The 19708-nt window shown below is 44.8% G+C and overlaps 3 protein-coding genes across 4 annotated transcripts in view; 2 read left to right on the top strand and 1 right to left on the bottom strand.

The window, feature by feature from the left end:
- The window catches only part of RBKS (ribokinase), a 66174-nt gene extending 63325 nt beyond the window's left edge, over positions 1-2849 (top strand). Inside the window, exon 8 of the mRNA XM_015857414.1 lies at positions 1565-2849. Within this exon, the coding sequence (XP_015712900.1) occupies positions 1565-1738 (174 nt within the window). The 3' untranslated portion in view covers positions 1739-2849. The remainder of the gene's footprint in view (positions 1-1564) is intronic.
- On the bottom strand, positions 2779-7492 carry MRPL33 (mitochondrial ribosomal protein L33). The gene is made up of 4 exons (XM_015857420.2): positions 7375-7492; positions 7053-7071; positions 5218-5324; positions 2779-3092 (listed from the first exon to the last, which is right to left on the bottom strand). The coding sequence occupies exons 1-4, from the start codon at positions 7394-7396 to the stop codon at positions 3043-3045; spliced, it is 198 nt and encodes a 65-aa protein (XP_015712906.1). The 5' UTR covers positions 7397-7492; the 3' UTR covers positions 2779-3042.
- LOC107311139 overlaps positions 5324-19708 on the top strand; it is a 101345-nt gene continuing 86960 nt past the window's right edge. The window contains exons 1-2 of one of the 2 annotated variants that reach the window (XM_032443618.1): positions 5324-6940; positions 10175-10275. The gene's annotated coding sequence lies outside the window, so the exon portion shown is untranslated. The remainder of the gene's footprint in view (positions 6941-10174; positions 10276-19708) is intronic. The other variant, XM_032443619.1, reaches the window with a different exon arrangement.

Genomic DNA, 19708 nt, shown 5'->3' on the forward strand with positions numbered 1-19708 from the left:
ACTGGCAGACCGTGATAAAAACACTCCCTGGCCCCCGGTCTGTTCAGCAACACAGAACTGTTGAAACAGCTGCTGCCACAGCTGCACGCTGCACTTACCAAGGTGCCGTTTGCCAGGCGACTCCCTGCATTGTGCCCCACTGCAAAGGCGAGGGCAGAATTCAGGCCAGGCAGGGTGTTAAGCAGGGAGTTTCCTGGCTGGGACAGCACAAACAACTGCTGCGCAGGTACGGGCAAGCAGAGAGCGGCACGGCACAGGCGTGGGCAACCCATATACCTGCGCTCACCTACGTCAAGGCTCCCCATAACTGCCGTGCTTCTCTGCGCCGTCAGCTGCTTCTAACAGATTGCTGTGGAAATGGTATTTTTTGTGGAGAGAGATATTACATGCAGCTGATTCTGTGGTTAAGTATGAGCTTAATTGTGAGAACCACTAGAAATGAAAATTGGAAAATTACTTCCTATCTGTAATTTCCAGTTAGAAGTTTTGCTCGGCTATCTTAATTGCTTTTTTCCAGGCCCTTTGCTCTCATCCCGTGACTCTGGTGGCCTCTGTGTCCTCAGAAGGGTTTATTAGAACTACAGCAGCAAACCCTCGGGGGAGATGGTCCTTATGCTGGCCCTCAAATAAGACAGATAGCACCAGCGTGTACAGTGCAACAACACTTTGCTGAGATAAAAGTATGATTCAAGTGAAGGGACCTGAGAGCAGCTTCACGCCACCAAGAGCTGTTATCAGTGTGGCCTGAGAAATCAGGCCAGCTCTGGGGGATGGAAGGGTGAGCTTTCAGCAGAGGGGGGGACACTGGGATGGCACGTGCAAATTAAGTTCAAAGTGATTCATCTCGCCAGTTGTTCAACACTACAGAACGAAACAAGAATTATTGTTAAAAAGCATTCGGGAGGCAAACAGTTGTCATTCCCCGTTGGTCAGAGCAGAACTGGTGGCAGCTCCCAGCAAAGACGACAGGCAGCTGAAGAGCTGCCAGAGCCCAAGGTGACTCAGCACAGGTGGCAAAGCACACCCCAGGAATAACATTGGTTTACATGACCAGATACAGCAGACCTTTGTCAGTGGGACCTTCTTAATGAAAAATAGCTAGAGTCTGAAGGCATCAACTAGGAAATGGACAGACACCACAAGCCACATGGCTTTCCCCCACCCCCTTTTCTGTGTCTGTTCTACCACTGCCCTTTATGAATAAGTTAAATAAGAGAAAAATAGCTTTAATGAAACATCCAGGTTGAGAAATCAGAATCAACATTCCAACAACAGGAAGTTTCAAAAGCAGTGCTTATAGCAGCACTTCTGCTGAGCTGTGGCGCACTGGCCTGTCTTTTCTTCAAGCCGTATTACAGCACGTACCTCAATAAAAACGTCGGGTTTGGAGTGTGGTATTAGTTTAGAACTGCATTTCCTATGCGTAGAAAAGTGAATTGAACTCAACTCCTGTACTATTTCCTGACTCCTGCAGTCAGAGCTACAACTGCTGCCTTTCCAGTAAATGTGTTTGAATTGTTTCCCCGTAGGAGCACACTTAAACTTGTTTGTTGTTTTATTCTAGGGAGCTGGAGACAGTTTTGTGGGAGCACTGGCCTTCTACCTGGCTCACTATCCTGAGCTGCCCGTGGAGGAAATGGTCAGGAAGTCTAACTACATTGCATCAGTGAGCGTCCAGGCATCAGGGACACAATCTTCATATCCTTACAGGAAGGACTTGCCTCAGGACCTTTTCTAATTGATATTGTCTAGCTCGATGTACTGATTTTATCTTATCCCAGACAGCATTATTCTCCTGACTGCACAGATGTTCCCCTCCACTGACTGGAAAGGCCAGGAAAGTCTCTGCTTATTTGAGAAATCCTATTAGTTCCTGTTCTGCAGCAGTAAAGATGGGGCTGGGGTGGTTATCTTTCAAACGCAGCACAGGAGGTCTGTCCAGCCCCACACATCACCCTTGGGCTACTGCCATCCCATACAACCTACTATGGAATGTACACAAAGTTCACAGCAATGCATCAGGAGTGTAATGTGCTCCTGGTACATTTTTACATGACTTTAATCAGACCTTCTGATATGTGATGCCAGAAATGAAGCTTTGAGATTGTGACTTCAGTTCTCAGTTGCGAGCAGTGAGGTCAGTTGTCGTGAGCACTAGGCTCACTGAGTGTCTGGGGTCAGCTCCTCCCCAGCCTGCAGCTCATCGCACAGCTCTGGGTACTGAGCTCTGACACCCCTTCCTGTGTGCCCTGGATGGGAGCTGCAGCATGAACCGGGTCCCTCACAGTGGCAGGGGGCTGACAGTGCTACTGAGCCCAACTCCGATACACACCATGTAGCTGTACAACCTACATGAAAGAGCTAAAGGAGAAAACCTGCCAACAAAATCTGTCAGAGAACAAACCAGAGAACTGATGTGATAATCTGCTTTCTTCATGCCTGACAAAAACCCCAAGTTGAAGCACTGGCCTACTTACCTGACTTGGAATAATGCCGCCCTATTAGCCCTGGTCACAGATTACCCAAAAGCACATCTTGTCCCACCCGCTGCCCACTGCTGCTTCCTAACCTAAGAAGGAGCTGCTGCAGTGCTACCCTCCAAGGAATGACACCACTTCATGGTCACTACTGTTCAATCTGCGGCTGGTAGGTTAGAAAAACTTGCAATGCTGCCATTGAATTCCCGCTGTGGAAAATGTTAATTTTTATTGCCTTATAAAACAATAGTTCCTTTGAAGATTACAGCCTCTTTCATAATGGAAAACACAGACAATGGGATCTGCCATATTTTTTTTTTAATTGAGTACTGTAAAAATAACTCAAAAGATAAATAAATGTTACTGCGATGATCTATGTTCAGACATTAATAATTTTCTCTCTCTACATTGTTTTCTTCACAATGGCCTTCAAATCACAGGAGACGGTGATCCCAGTTCATTTCCTCTCTTTTCAGCCCATGGTGCAGGACTTCTGAATCAGCATTCACCCTGTCCTCCCCCCCGAACCATCCTCTCCTCTGCATAAATTAAGTCCACTCATTGTTCAGAGAGAGCGGATCTTTCTCTTCTCTGTGAAGAGGACACGTTGTTTCGCTACAGAGAAAAAAAAGAATCTATTAAGAACGCTGAAGCCTTAAGATACTATTAAACAGACCTACATCCCTCTCTCCTAGCTGGCTTTGCTGCTTAAATGAACTGTGACTGGCACGTTGCTGCTGTTAACCAACTCTTGTTGAAGTTTAGTAGTGTTTTTGCTTTACCGCATGTAATTTTTAGCTCCCAAGAGGTCTGTTTTACCTCTGTGAAAATAAGTATCGGGATTTAAGCGGCTGAAAATATTCACCAGCTGCTTTGTGCGACTATTCTGAGTCACAGCTGTTTGATGCGGGGACTAAAATAGGCTCTTTGCTGCTTTCTACTACTCTCTGGCTTCAGAGCCCAAACAACTACGGGTGACAAGCTGCATCTAAGTCATGCTCACACATCAGCTGAGAAGTGAATGGGACCCTCCGGCACCTGATGTGGACCTCAGCAAAGTCAGTTCAGCTACACCTTAAGCACAGCGAATGCACGATTAAAAGAGAATCCAAACAAAGCTCTACAATGCCATTTGAAAAGCACCGCTGTTCTCATTACACTTCATTACGTTCATTCCTTTGAAAGCAATGCAAGAACAATCCACCCAGTAACAGAATCGCTTCTTCCGCCTAGAAGTTTCGCTTTAAGAAATGCTCCAACTTAGTAACACTCTGCTGTTGCGCTTATGAGGTAGTGAAACTTGGGCACTACCGCCACTACTTCACTAAAAGCTTCATTCTGTGGAGGTCCCAGGTTCCTGAGAAGAACAAAACATAAGGTGATAATGCATGCCAAGTGAAAATGCTTCCTAACATGTTCCTGATGTGCGTTGCTATCTAGACTCTGATTTGCTTCCCTTCACACATGCAGGCACTTTCTCACATCAATTTCTCACTTGTGCTCTGCTACAGACTACAAAGAGCAGAGCTTTTTCTCCTTAATTACTTCCAATTTCTTACTTCAACAACATACCACTACACGTTCTGCAAAACAAGCACTACTTTGCCTGAGCTCTCCAATCTTTTCGCAGTTCTGCAAGTTGCAAAGTTTCTGGAGGTTCACTTTGCACAATGTTCAAGTTAGCATTCCTACTTCTGAAGTCCTCTTATTTAAGGAATAACTCCTGCAATCTCTTCTTCTCTTTTAGTATGAGATTCAGGAAAGCCACAACCTCCATCCAGCACAAGTACATGGATGAGTGCGTACTGCTTCCCCCTTAGTTTCTCACTCGCCATTAAGCTCCTGGTCTGTTAGATCTGGGCATGACGAGGTTCGTCATCCAACAAAAATGTCAAATTATGTAAAAAAATAAAATAAAATAAGCCTGAACCACGTAACTACCAGCCATAATTACATCATTTACTTAGAAAAGCTCAATACGTTGTTTATTCCAGACTTAATTCAATACTTTTCTGCAGCAACTCTCCCATGCCATTTCTAGCCCTGTCTGGTTTACTTTCTGAGTTTACCCAAATCAATCATTTTAACGTTAGCTGCAGACTGTTTGCTCATCTAGAAGTTCGAGCTCTGTCACCTTTAAAAACCTGGTGAGTAAAAGGCTTCTTGGCAAGTATTCTAACCCCTGCCAAATCAGCTTCTTAAACTGAGAATATCTATGAGGACCAGAGCAACAGAAGAGAACCCACAAGTCATCATCTGCAGAGTGGTATCATTCGTGGAGGAGGAAGAACTTGTGCTTATCTCTTTAAAAGAAAAAATCTATTTTGGAAGTGATGGCCAACATTTATTGTCTGGAGTACCCACGGCAGCTGAACAGAACTTTCCTATTGAAGCATGTTGCATGTTAGAGGTAACTGCCTAGCAAACCACACAAAGACACAGAATGAAAGAACTCCTGTGTCACTTTGTTTTGCCACTGACATGTGGCACGGCTGTCAAAGACTCTGATGTGCTGGGCAAGTCATGACTTTGTTTTGGTGCCACCATCTGTAAAATGAGAATAATGTTTACTTCCCACTGGAATGTCACGAAGAACAGCAACCGTACAGTCATGTGAATATCAAACGTGTTATGACACATTCTGCTTAGATTGGAAAAATCCTGCTGCAGTCAAACCTTTTACCCCAGACAGCCAGAGCTGTTAATACAAAGCAGGCCAACTGCAACCCCAGACACTTACCAATGGGATCGTATCTCAGCAGGACCAGCTTCTCCTGCAGTCGGAGCCTCCTGACATTGAAACAGTAGCCAGTCTCTGCAGCGCTCTTCATCCTCACCAGGATGTACCTGAAGTCACAGGGGATATCTCTAGGTCAATGCACAGCACACAGCAGCGGCCCCCCATGTCTCTCGTGGCACTGTCATGGCAATGCTCTTTGGATAAGCAATCTGGCACATTAAGATATTTCATTCCATTCACGGATATTTAGGATGGGAGCTTTAAAACCATATGCTAACCTTATTGTAACAGAAAAAAAAACCAACCACCCTACAAACCTTAAATTCTACCTTCAAGTTTAACTCTACAACTCCTGATTAGTTCTGATCAGAGTAAAGTAGTTCCTCCATCAAACAGGGTAAAGAGTGAGGGGGAAGAAGAGGGGGAAAAAAAAGCAGAAAAGAAAAAAAAATAAGAAATAAACACACAGTTGAGTCACTGCATCTTAAATGATAATGGCAAGAAAGGAAGGATGATGATGATAGATTGTGGATAACACCGTACCTCAAACTATCACTTCCACATGCAGAGAGGAACCGAGGAGACAGAATGGAACAAGAGGCACACAAAAAGGAGAAGCAGAGCCCCCCAGCACCCTGCATCTCTCTCCCATGGAGCAGGACTTGACATCAGCCCAGCCACCAGCAGACCTTTACCCTACAGAAAGACTGTATGGAGCAGGCTGGCAGCCCATGGCAGCAGGGCAGAGGGGGCTGAGAAAGCAGCCCCAGGCCCTCACCCTGTCAGCCTTCCAAGACCTGCAAGACTTCCCAGAAACAAAAGGCATCTTCTGCACTTCTAAAGGATGGTCAAAGCCTTTAACCAGTCTGTAAATTATGTCTTCATCTTCCACTGCAGTAAAGGGTTAAATACAGCTCTGTGCATGGGCACTCAGTTCACTTCCCTCCATCTTTCTGCTTCCAGCACCAAACGTCTGGTCAGAATTACCTTTGGACAGACACCCATCCTTCCTTGCTTGTCCTCTCCTGAGCCTTCCCTTTCCACCTTTACAATTTAATTTACTGGGATTTAAAAATAAATAGAAAAACAGTGGATTCCCTAAGACCAACTGACCAAACATCACTTATGGACCATCCCCAGTGAATGCCCTTTCCCGCACACCACCAGAGCTATGATGTGTAGCCTCAGTAACCACACGGCCTCCTTCCCTTCTTCCTCACCCACTTCCTCAAAGCCCGTGTGCAGAGTTTCCCCTTTCTGGGGGAATCAGTGGTATCAGTACGACCACATGTTGAAACTCTTTTGCACCGCATGTTTCAGGCCAAGTCCTTTCTGAACAATACACCTCACTTTGTAGGACGTACTACCCAAAGAAGAGATGTAATGAGGAGCACAGGCAGCAAAAAACAGTGGAACATCACCAGGATGCAGAGATAAAAACAGGGAGTGTGGAAGTGTAAGTACTGTAAGATGTGTAAGCAAGTTATGTGTAAGGAAGTCCACGCAAAAGATGGGGCAAACAAGTCACTACGCTACTACCATTTTCACCTCAAGGAAACACCTGGCTTTGCTGCGTTCATCTTTGTGTAGTAACCTGTCCAACTGCAGCCTTTGCTATCACATATATACTTGGAAATCCTTAGTGTCAAGGATGGACAATTGCACAGCCATTCTGTAACAGAGGAATCCCCCTGGACATGGAACGTGGCTCTTTTGAGGGCAGGTTCGTACATAAAAAGCACCCAGGAGATGTAACACATTGCAGCTTCTCAGGCTGCACAATGCTGAATACTCACACAGAACGTAGCAGAAATGGTAAAGAAAACGTCACTTACTTAGATTTGCTCTTGGCCACTGTTATTGTGCAGCATGAATAATACAGGGTGGGGGAGGAGGGGGAAGAAAAAGAAAACAAATATGTTTAGTGTCATTTCCTTTAAATGCAGCACTCATATTAGAGTTCCCCAATGCCGCACGGCCCAATGGGAGGCACGGTCCTGCTGCGGGGTCAGCGGTGCGGCCTGGGCCCGTCCTGAAGGGCAGGTCACGGCAACAACAGCCCGCACCGCGACTCGAGCTCACACCGAGCTCACACCGAGCTCACACCGTGCCCGCCCCATCCCGCACCCTCCGCCGCTCCCCGCCCGCTCCACTCACGAGCCGCCGCCGTGAGGAACATAACGCCACGGTGCCCCGGAGCCCGAGCAGAAATGGTTCCGGGCCGCGGGGAGGGGGCGCGGCCATTGCGTGTCGGCGGGGCGGGGCTGTGGCGCTGTGAGGGCGGTGCGGCGGGTCGGGCCGTGGGTGCTCCTCCCTCACACAGCGCTTAGTCGGGCGGTGTGAGGAGGGTTGGAGTCCTCGAGCAGCGAACAGTTAGCAGGGCCATAGGCACCACAGCGTGATGTGCTGGGTGGAAAGCGGCCTGGAAGGTACCATGGTGTGTGCTTAACTTGGTGTGTGGCTCAGCCCACAGAGCAGGGCGGCACTGTGAGGAAAGCAGTGTCACCCGCAGCACATTGAGCTCCTGCACACATTGTTTCCAATCGAGCAGTTCCCAATGCACCTCTTAATGATGCAACGTGTCGAACCGTACTATCTGGCCTTCTAAATACAAGTGGAGCCGTCGCATCATCTGCCCATGAATATCAGAGTGAGAACTTGCAGGCGTTCAGTGAAAAAACGTGAGTGCCGTGAGGCAGTGCTCTGTGTTAGTGCTTCACTGGGAGCACAGGCTGAAGAGCGGTGGAACTGCCAACCTCCTGACTGCGCTGCCAGGAATGTAAATCGACATTAAAGATGATTTTTAAGAGAAATAGCAAGTTAAACATTTGTACAAACACATCATCAAATAGAGGTTGTGCCGCCTCTCTCCAAACCTCCTCCTGCTGGCAACAATAAAACTGTTCCAGTGACATTTTCCCTGCTCTGCTGTGACAAGGGCTGCATAAATATAGACGCCGTGGATTAGAATAGACTTCAGCAACCTCCAACTTCCTTTCTAGCAGCCGCTTCTGCTGAGTTTCCCATTGCTATGGGTGAAAAGCAGGGAGCCTAAACCAGGTTTGTATGGGAGAGGGTGACAGTGTAGCACATCCCCGCTGGCAGTAGTCCGTGCTAACTAACCATGGGGAAGAGATGTGCTGGCTGGAGGGGAGGGTCAGGATTTCTGAGCCCGGCTCTGTCACAGATCCCCTGTGTCGGCTACATTAAGTCATGTATGTGAGGATCTTTGATGGCGTGTGCAAGGAAAATGCAAATCTTTCCTTCCACTTTGCCTACAGAAAGCAAGAAGTGTGATGAACTGTAATGCCAGCCTAGATCATTCTGACACTTGCTTAAAGAGAAGTCACTCATGTCTCCAGTGGAGAAGCTGCTGGTGCCAAACCGATCAGTGTCACTCAGAATCAAACACTTTTGTCTTTTCCCCCAGCTAGAACAACAACAATTGGTTGTGTTATAGGCTAACACATTTTCTTTTCCATTTTTATGCTGTATATTCCATGGTGAATTCTCTGGTACCACCAGGAGCTGAAAAGGTTGCTGCTCTTTGCCAAGGAAGCGTGGTCAGGTTGCTGGCACACACAGGACAGGCAAGGACTGGTATCCAGGGCCAGCAGAGGTGATGCTTCCTCGTGTGTGCACAGCACTTCAAGTAAATCATCACTGGGAAACATCAGAGCTGAGGAGAGAGGGACAGAGGGCTAAATGTTTGCAAAGGAAATATCCCATATCGGTTCTGCATTTTTATATGAGTTACCGTCAACTAACGCGTGTAAAAACCGAATGCTGGAAATGAGAATAACACTGTAGAGCCTGGGAAAAGCTCCACCAGTCCTTCCTGGTTACCCACAAGAAACAGGCAAACAGCTAACTAAGCCAAAAATGCACACAGCTCGGTGAACATAGTTGTAAAACAGCCAAGCTATTTTCTCCTCCTTCTTGCTTTCTTTTCCTCAGCTGGTTACAACTTAGCGGGCTTCTTGCTGTCCGTGCTGCTAAACAAACACGGGCAAAACAGTGCAAATCACTCATCCCAGATAACAAAAGGGTTTTTACATTCTTTCTGCATATCTGAATCCATTATCCTAAGAGGGCCCAGAAGAAAGTGGGCATTAGCTTAATGCAGCTCTGAAAGAGGAACTGTTCGGGTCAGGAGACCCAGAACGGTGGAAAGAGCTGTCTGATTGCTAAATCACTTTAAGCCAGTGACCAAATCCATTTCAGCTGCTGGCTTGTTTGTGGCTGGTTTGAAGTGAGCTGGCAGTGGCTTTTAGCCCAGTTCTTAGAGGTGTCCGTGTCACAGTATCACAGTGTTTGCTGGCAAACTTGCAAACTGAAAAGCCAAAAAACCAATGGGCTTGTGTGTCTCTCTTCTCACCCTGAGAACTCAGTTCCCCCAAGTCAGATATGGGGCTCACGTATGTGGTAGGTCAATGTATGACTGTTTTCAGGGTTGTACCTGTTCCCTGCCGATTCTCACCAGTGCACCGGTCTCTGAATCTGTTCCTGGAGCTCCTTTCTCCAGCACTGACGTCATTCACATGTGAAGGGGGAAGAACAAAGACGGCACTCGCCTGTTTTCTTGTGTGATTTTTCAATACCTATTTCCCAATCCCGACCTCCAGAGCAACAACATCCTTTCAAACCGCCCCCTCTTGAAATGCCACAGTAGCCAAACAGCTGCAAATCAAAACACCTTGTAAACAAGTGACTGAAATCCCGTGGGATGCCCGAGGGCTTGGGCACGTCTCAGAGTGATTATAGTTCCTGCTATACAAATTAGAGCCCATGTCGCACAGTTCGTGCCAACTCCGGGCTCTTTATTTTTAGTCCTATTTGTCGAAAGGTTTTCATGATAGAAAGAATGACGTTCGGTATCAGTGATACACAGATAAAATTAGATAGTAGCCGGAAGTGATCATGCGGCTAATCCTCCCCATTGTGACTTTTTCCACAGGATCTGGGATCCTGTGGGCCTCAAGAACAGCTTTTCTCTGGGTGCGTTTCTCTTCTCGTCAGCAGGCAGCTGAAAAATTGGACTCACATGGGTTATGTGTGGTAAGTCTCACGCAAAGAAATGAATGTCATTGTCATTGCTTATGCCAACAGCTGGGACCATCTGGGACACTAAAGACAACATTGTCTACGCTTGTACAGCTGATCGAAGGTTGTTTTTAGCAAGTCTCTAAAAAAATCTTCCCTTTTTGGGCCAGCAGAGCAAGGCTTTTAACTTCCAGGCATGGTATTTTGTATGCAGAGCAGCTTAAGTCATCAGCAGGGCCCAGTCCTGAGACTTTTTAGTCCCGCATACATGCCATCCACACTAATACTGAAGCCTTTATTCCTTTCTTTGGAAGAAGAGGCTGCCAAAGGGGAAGATGGAGTGACAGATACATTGGATTACATCTCTAAAGTACATCTTCTTATCTGTTTTGGCTTTTCTTCTTTTCTTCTCAACTTCAGATTGCTTTTGGTTTTACTACCTTGTAAAATAGGAGAACACAAGATATAACTAGTTAGCAAACACTTCCTATTGCTTAGAAACAGATGAAATTCAAACAGGTAGCATACCTAGGGCATCATCAGATTAAGGTGGGATTGGTTGCAATTTAGCACAAAGGAATCTGTGCTGTGGTATTGTGGCAAAGAAAGAGTGTATCAAAAGCACAGCTGTGAACCGGTTGCTTTTAAGCAGGATAGGTAAAGGTGAGTGGAGAAAATAAGTACGCAGTGTGAAGGTGCGTGACACTGATGGATTATTTTCCTCCTGTACCTTATAGTAGGAGAAGTTCAAGTGCCTGGACAAGTGCCTTCTGTGCCAAAAATCTGATAGGTGTGTGTGTAACTCCTATCACTTTGTGGCAAGAGAGGCTTCTTGAGCTTTAAGCTGGAGCAGGCAGCTCTCTGGGAAAAGAAATGCACCAGGTTCAAATGTGGCAAATGGAAGTGGGCTACCTATTTTTTCTTTAATTCTGGAAAAAAAGTTATTTTCTTCTGGAGAACTAGAAGAAGGATAGAGGGCTTCCTGCATGCCACGGCCTCCACAGAGACTTTCTCACTTGAAAGAAGGTCATAAGGTTCAAAGCTGTTTCTCAAGTTCTGCTATGTAGCATTGCTATGATGTCATGCATCATTATAAACAAGTTATTATTTCATTCAGTGTTTTGGGAAATGATGGGACTGGAACAATACACCCACAGCAGTTCCCTCCCTTATCCCAGCCAGCTCTTTAGTGAACTGCTTATGAGCTGTACCTGGCTATATGATGTCTGTCTGTCCATGTCTGGTAACACTGCACCGCTGGGCAATTTGGAGAAGGAACATCGATGAATTCTGTATGGGGTGGAGAGGTGGGAAGGAGGAGAGGGACATACATTTGCAGTGTTGTGTCATTTGATGGCTGACTGATGTAAGACCCTTGGGCTGAGAAGGCCCTGGGGCTGCATTGCTGCAAGCACTGAAGGCATCACCACTCCTTTTTCTATGTACTTGTGCCACTGAAATCAATCAGTCACTTCTATCTGATGGGATAGTAGAGAGGAAAAAAAAAAAGCCAAAAAGAAGCATGGTAGTGTTCCATTCCCTTCTGTCTGCTTAGCTCAAGTTTGAGCTAGACATGAGATTAATACTTTAAAAAAAATAAAGGGACAAGTGCTAGAAATGAGGTGCAGCAAGGCCTGTGTAGAAATCCGTTTGAAGCCATAGATACACAATGTTTGAAGCCATAGATACACAACCATCTCTAGCTAGTGCCCTAAACTTTCTTCATCTGCTGTAGTCTTTCTAGACTCATTTTACCTAAAGACACCCAATATAAAGTCTTGATGCACAGAAAGTGTGCTGTGACAATTGCACTATCTCTGGAAAATGATTGTCTTCCCTCGCTGTTTCATAGGCACTGGCCACCTGGCATTGTCCTCTGACATACTCAGTTATGAAGACAGTATCCTGCGGAGGAGAGACATTCCATTTGGTCAATAAGATTAGCACAAAAGAATTACTCGTAGGTGGCCTGTTGTAAGGAATTTGTTGATTTTGTTTGATTTGTCACCTTTTAGCCCATGCTAAACTCTTTGATGCTGCTAAACTACTTAACCAAGTGATTTAAAGGTAGCTCAAGCTATCTGGCTGGAAATATTCCTTTCTTAACAAAGAACAAGATATTTCTCCACATTGCTAGATAGATAAAATCTGCTTCAGCTGCCCACAAAACAAAACTAGATTGAATCATATGTTTTCATCAGAAGTTGCCCTACCCAAAGGAACCAGAAAAACACTGCAACTTCCTTTTTTCCACCAACTCTTACAACATAGGCTCCAATTTCACCTTTACAGGAAAAACTGTTCTTTCTAACCATGATGGTTGATAAGAGATATGTATGGATATATGATGAAGATCTCGTCTATAGCTGTCCTGAGCCGTCCACACATTCCATACCCTCACACAACACAGTCCATACTCTAGACATAGTAGGAGAAGACAGGTGGGTTGGTGTTCCCAGTCCTCCCTTTCACCAGCTTCTGATGACCTGGCTCTGGGTAAGTGAACAGATCCACATCTCACCACTTCCCCAGTACAAAAATTCTCTTGCATCATTTTGCAGTCGTGATGCTCCCATTGAACAGTGCACATACTCCAGTATTGAGCTGTCTGTAGTGACCTCATGCTGGTATGCAAAAAGATTGTCTCAGTGCTTCATGCAAGCAGTAAAACAGAAGGATTTACTGGAGAGGGAGTAAATTTGTATTTAAAGTGTCTGCAGAGCTAAATGAATTCTCAGGGTTTTTTGAGCTGCTGAACAGCCGGAGGCAATCATTGCACTTCTCTCTTTCCAGTTCCAGCCTTTTACTTCTTGTAGTCAGAGGCCATCTTCTACTTTTTACTTTTACAGCCACTAGTTTGGTAGGGTACCACCAACATATGGTCATCTACACCAGTATCCTGGTATTGCTGACCCTCCCCTCGCAGGACAGTCTGCAAAAGACCTCTCCAGCTGCCCTCCTGTCTGTGATACCTGTAGGTGAAAGGCAGGCTAAATTCAACTTAGACTTGCATCTGACACCAATTGCATCTGGCAACCACTCCAGCGCTGCCGAAGACTGCCCCAGGATTTCTGGCTATTTATAATTCAGCATCAGATTCGACCCAGTTGCTCCTGGTTAGAGATCGTTTTGCAATAACAAACTAAGATTACATGAAGAGCTTAAAAAAGAATTTCACCCCTCCAGGGCTAAATTACTTCCACTTGTATACAACTGTCATATCTTAAAAGGGCAAACCCAGAAAGCTAACACTGAAAAATGTAACTCTACAACTGGGGTTATCTCCCTGCCCTCTCTAGGCAATCACGTCTCATATCTGTAAGGCCCTTCACAGCAAAAACCAAAATTCAAGCTAAGCGGATGGAAGTTTTATGTGCAGAGTAGGAAACAACAGCTTGGGAGGAGGTGTACTTGAATGTAGAGCCAGATACAAAGACAAACCTCAAACACCATACGACTGCTTTTACAGAGCATCTCACTCATGTCTGGTAAAATCACTCCATGCTCACCCAAACTTTGCAAACTAGTAGTCACCAACTGAGAAAGGCATGGTGACGTACATGTTACGGTAGCATCCGGCGCTGGCAAGGAATCCGCTTCCATATGTAGCTCAGGATCCATTCCAGACATTTTATAACCAATGTATTTTTCATGAAATAAAATGGGAAAGCAGGGGGGAATAAAAACCTTCTGTAACAACTCACCTGTCACAGTGAAAGTCTCGTGCTGATCAATTCACCTTTAGTGAACAGAATCAGGACCGCAGCTACACAGGAACATGAAGGTCATGCCTTCTTTATACTTTTTGTGAATATTCCCAGTCATACGTTAAGAGAACAGTCACGCTTCACATAGTGGCTCTATTCAGCTCTGATTACATACCTGGATTAATAATTGCGGCACTTAAGGGGCAAATGTATTTCCCCAAAGAACACCAGAACTACAGAAGGAGAGAGTTCAACACGTCAAATGTCAAGACGTGGAGCTGCTCACAGCCCTTTGTTCAAAAAGCTTCCTACAAAGAGCATTGTGCTCTCTTCAGAAACCTGCAGGATGCAGGCTTTATTGTCAGCTTTCCTTTTGCCCTCTTTTTTCTGAGACAGCAAAGGAGAAAAGTGGACAGGAAGGACAGAACGATAAGGAAAAGAATAAACACGTTGTGCTGTCTTTAAAAAAAAAAATAAAAAAACAAAAAAAAAACAAAAAAAACCCCACAAAAAACTCATATTATTTACATAGAAATCCTGGGTTATAGACTTTCATCCAAGAAAAGACAATTTCCATGTTTGTTTGTTTGTTTGTTTTAGCTCTGCCTATGGAAAATACCTCCTGTTGAAGCTTTTTATGGTGGTTTCTTCCTTTTTTTTTTTAATGTGAAGTCAGAATCCAGCACTGTGTTGTCTTCAGAGAACACTGAGCCCAGTGACTAACTGGTACCTTGACAAGAATCCTGGTCTGTTCTTCAGCCACAATGACATCTTATATCCCCAGCTGCTATGAATGCATGGGGTGGCTCTCTCCTGGTTTGGGCTCCGAGTGGTCCTTCTCAGGAAAGACATGAGGACAGCCTTTCAGAGAAGGTTGTTGGAATCTCCTCCATTGGAAAAGTTAAAAAATCACCATTTATGCCTCCCTGCCATTTGCTTCCCTCTTCCCATTAAGTATGTTAGTATTTTCCCTGGAGGTGTTCAGGGCCAGGTTGGATGGGAAACCTGATCTAGTAAACATGGAAGTTTGGTGGCCCTGCCAGGCAGGGGGGTTGGAGCTTCATGATCCTTGAGGTCCCTTCCAACCCGGGTCATTCTGTGATTCTGTGACTTCACAGAATCTGTGACTTCACAGAATCACAGAATCATATAGAGATTGGAAGGGACCTCTGTAGATCATCTACTCCAGCCTCCCTGCTAAAGCAAGTTCCTGAGGGTACGCTACACAGCAAAGCATCCAGGTGGGTTTTTAGTATCTCCAGAGAAGACGACTCCACAACCACTCTGGGCAGCCTGTTCCAGTTTGATATCAGTGACTTTGTGGGCTGTGAGAGATTTAGTGTAAGCAACGCTCCAGCGTGCACACCCCTGAAATGTTGTATCTGAATTCCACCCTAACTTTACTGCCAATTGATTCTCAGAGGTTTTGCTGTTGGCTCTGTGCAAAAGTGCTGAGGCACAGCAGCAATGAGTTCAGCCTATAAGGAGCTGAGGGTATAAGGAGCTGTGTGGTCCCTCGATCAGATGTGCTTAGCTGTGAGTGGAAGTGAGCGTGTCAGCAGGCATTTGGGAGGCCAAGGCTGCGAGGCCAGTACCCTTCCACTAGCAAGTGGAACTAGGATGGAAGGTCACCTACTCCATAGTAAGCACTGAAATCACCTCGTGAAGTGAAATAACTACTTTCTGCTCTGCAAAGAGCAGTGAGGTAGAAAGAGTAAATGATGTATGCAAGGGCTTTGGTAACGTGAGAGTCAGAGGCAAGTTTAGAAATAGGGGATTAATGTTGGCTTCTGTGTTCATATCACATGCAGCTGTACCCCTTGCAATACAATCCCGAGGCTTAGACACTGAATTACTGCAGGCCTCCCAGGTTCATTCAGTCAGATGTAATTTTACATTTAACCTTTTGAAGTAGATCTGCCAGTTGCCATTCTTGGCTTCCTTGTCTCAGTCCTAGAAATGCTTTGCAAAAAGTGCCAACAGTCTGAAATACACGAATAAGCAAAGGCCATTTCAGTGATTCTTATTTTTTTGCATAAGAAAGGGAACAATTTGCAGTCGGTGATGTTCCTGGATGGGCAGAGTGTGTAATCCTCCATAACCTTGCTGCAACCTCAGTTTAGCAGAGTGGATCAAGTAGCTCCCCACTCTGCTCCTTCAAATGCTTGGAGTCTCGTCAACTATGATAGTCATCTGTGGGGGGATGTGTCACTCCAGAGAGCAGATGAAATCATATCTCTTTCCATTAGCTATAGGTTGGTTCGGGACCATTTAGGTCTTCTTGTTAAAGATCCCGCATTAGGCAATCATTCTGAGCAGTCTCAGTTTATTTTCTCTCTATCTCTTGACAGCTTGAAGATAAAGACAGTTTTATCTTCCCATAGATAAAAAAGTTGGAAATCTTTGAAAAGAAAGCTTTAGAGAAGTACAAGGAATTATTATTCTTCAGCAAAGGAAGCCCACTGTCAAAGGAATCCATACACACAAAGCTTCTGTCTGCACCAGTCCCTCTCATCTCAGTACAACCACATTACCACATTACCAACTGACTATCAGTTCTGGAGCATCCCAGCCATTGTTCATTCATATTTATTTCAGCTCCAACTAGTGTAGAGTCTAGAGGCTAAGAGCTTTCTGCAAGATTGGTTTCAAGTAGATATGCAAAGAAAGGCAGCTGGGCAGTGGGCCTATTTCCCTTCCGGCAGTTTTTGTTATGATTTGAGATGTGAAATCTGCTGATGGGGTGGAGGCTGAACTGATTTGCTGAAGTAACTTGTTCACTGATATGAAAACCTCCATGCTTAAAAGAGTAAATCGAACCAAACCCTTATGATATTATCCCATGACCCAAAGAGTGGCTTTGCATTTGGCCACCAGAAGCGTGGCACATTTTTAGTTACATGGAGCTGGGATTTCTTCATGCGTTGACCCTATTCAGCAAGCAATGCACGGTCATGACTGAGGGAACATTTCATTTCCTTGTGAATTAGCAGATCAAGCAGCCTTGTCTAATCCCTGTTTTAGCCTTTAAAGTTGAGTTTTTAAATTCTCTGTCAAAATCTATTTTTAAAGTTGTTATTGCAATAGCTGCCAGATCTGAGGATGCAAATGCCTCCCCCCATTTTGTGCAAGAGAATAAGTGAGTGGGATCACGCAAACATAGACCTAATCTCACAGAAGAGGATCCTAAAGCTCTGTTCAATCATTACTGAGTCACAAACCCTTCCTGAGATAGTACTAAGTTCCTTTCATTGATGGAAGGCAAAGAAAATAGGCAGGGCAAGGGGAAAGCTACGTGCAAAGAGGATTTGGCTTGTTTAAGAACAAAGGGAGTGAAGGTCTATCTCACAGACCTAATTCTAAGTGATTTGTGCAAGGTGATGTTGTCACTGGCAGTCACTCCATTGACTTCAGTGGGCCTCAGGTGCCCTGATTTCCAGTCTACCTCTTTCCCCTCAGTCATTACAAACATAGCAGTGCTTGCTGAATAACACTGACGAACACTGTACCAGTATGTTCAGCCCTTAACTTCTCCTATCTGTATCAAGTAACTTGCTCGCTGGTTCAGAGATTACAAAGCAAGATGAAGAAGAAGCCAGGGTCATTATTAGTTTGAGCAGCTGCATACCATAAACTGCAAGGTCACACCAAATCGCTTTTACTTGGAAAGACAGAAAAAACTTTCAGGGATTTTTTCTTCCTTTCTTTAAGAAATACCAGCAAATGGAGAAATCCACAAGCCTTTTGTTTTGTTTTGTTTTTAGTCAAGATTTATCTAATTTCACTTTCCTAACGTTACTTATTTCTTTGTCTGCCAGTATAAAGATCTCTCCATTACCAAAACTCTGTTTTTATATAGGTGTACAGAGATTGCAGTCGAGTCAGCCTTTCACCTGCTCTTTGTCTGAGCAGATTGATCTCCTGGAGTCTTTCACTGCAGGGCACATTTTCTAGTCTTTTAATCAGTCCAGTATCTCTTCTCTGTACTTTTTCCAACGCGTTACCATCCTTCTGGAATTATTCACAAATAACCTTTTCATTAGTCAAGCCGTTCTTCAGATGGTTGAATAATATTTGCCTGATGAATTTACCCTAACCTTCCTATTGGTTGGTTAAATTGTTTGTGAGTTATTAGCATGAACATCTATGGAGGTCTTTTTTCCTGCACCTCCACTGGCTGTAGAAAACAGTTTCATGTGTTGTTAGTCCTTCTCCTGGACAAGCCAATATGCCATCTGCCATCAGTGCTTGCTGAAGCCACAGTGAAATACCAGCATGCTAACCTGTAAAAATGTGCCTCAGGATGGAAAGGCAGATTAAAAGAAACAGTCATTCTTGGGTTAGTTCAGCCCTTCTTGTTTCCTGCAGATAGCCAGAATCCTGAGGTATGCAAGGCATTCCCAGAGAGACATATTTTATACACCAACTGTACTCCTGAACTGCAGAACTCTCAAAACAAGGACATGTTTATCAACTCAGTAAGCTTCATAAATAGTTGCTTCAACTACTGCTAGTAAGTCTATCTAGTGCTTCTTAACCTATCAGTCCCAGAGATTTATTTTACTTACCAGGCTCTGTGGTAAGTGAGTGACATAGTGAGGTATTTGTGAACAAACAGAAGGTTGATGTGACTTCTGGGCAAAAAGAATCACACCACAGAAGGCTTTTCTCATTGAGAATCTCCTCAGTTATTGTCATTTACAATTGAGAGAGCTACATGTCCATGAGAAAGCTGTGACTCTACAATTACTCAAACTTTAGCTCAGCTGAGTATAAAGGCAGATTTAACTCCTTTCTCTTTGTCTGCATTGTTTTGCTGTAGCTTGCTGCAGTGAAACGGTCTGCGGAGCTTCCCCTTTAGCTATTAGTTAGAAAGCTCAATTTCATGTTCTAGGCTTCAACTGAACTCTCCTTTCTTCCCATCACGTTTCCATTGAACACACAACTCAATGAAGAAATAGCCCCTTCCCTGTCCTGCAGCCTCTCCTGACCCTACCTCAACCAGATAGGAAGTTGTGGGTGTATTTGCTCTTTGTCCCTTTGAAGCCATAGAGCCAATAGAGCCCAATCTCCCTTCTCATCTACATGACATTCAAATCCCATCAGCCTCTCCCCCTTGTCCCACCAGGGGAATATCAGGATTAAAAGAAAGCTTGCATCCTTGGGCATTACTCTTTTTCTGCAGTTTGGATCTTTGGAAGCATCTCTCAGTGCTATCAGTATGGTAAAATAGTCTCTTTCTTCTGCTTTTCAACTAAGTTCAGAAAACCACAGCTACCTCCAAGCTTTGATCTTGAGCCAGAGCCAATGACTGAGAGTCTCCTTTGTTCCTCAGTTCTTTTTGCAATGACAGACACAAGTGTTTTCCCTCTTCTCATTTCCCTCTATTCCCAAGAACTTGGCTAGGAGTCTACAGCCTCATCATCTCTGCACTAGAAGATGCATGTTAACTTCTACTTTAAGACACAAAGACAATGCTAGACCAACGGCAGTGGGTTGGCAGAACCCAGGTGATTTGGCTCTAAATATTAAGACAGTGAACTTTCCTGCTATAGTTTTCCATCAGTATGCCTTGCTGCAGGAGGTCATGCGCAGTCTGTCCTGGATGCTAAACATGCCTAAGAAATGACCATATCAGTTATTTGGGGCCAAAGAACAAGCAATTTCTTAACCACGTGTAGCAACAAATTTTGAGAGAAGATACTACAAATGGCAAAGTATTTCCAAGATGCTCAAAGTCA

Source organism: Coturnix japonica, chromosome 3, assembly GCF_001577835.2.
Source record: "Coturnix japonica isolate 7356 chromosome 3, Coturnix japonica 2.1, whole genome shotgun sequence".
In the NCBI taxonomy this organism is placed as follows: domain Eukaryota; kingdom Metazoa; phylum Chordata; class Aves; order Galliformes; family Phasianidae; genus Coturnix; species Coturnix japonica.

Bases quoted from the DNA above. Each gene is read 5' to 3' on its own strand.
- MRPL33 (XM_015857420.2), bottom strand. From the start codon at position 7,396: ATGTTCCTCACGGCGGCGGCTC. The intron at 3,093-5,217 runs GTAAGTGTCTGG...TTTTCTCTGTAG, and splicing joins GCTGAGATACGATCCCATTG to CGAAACAACGTGTCCTCTTC.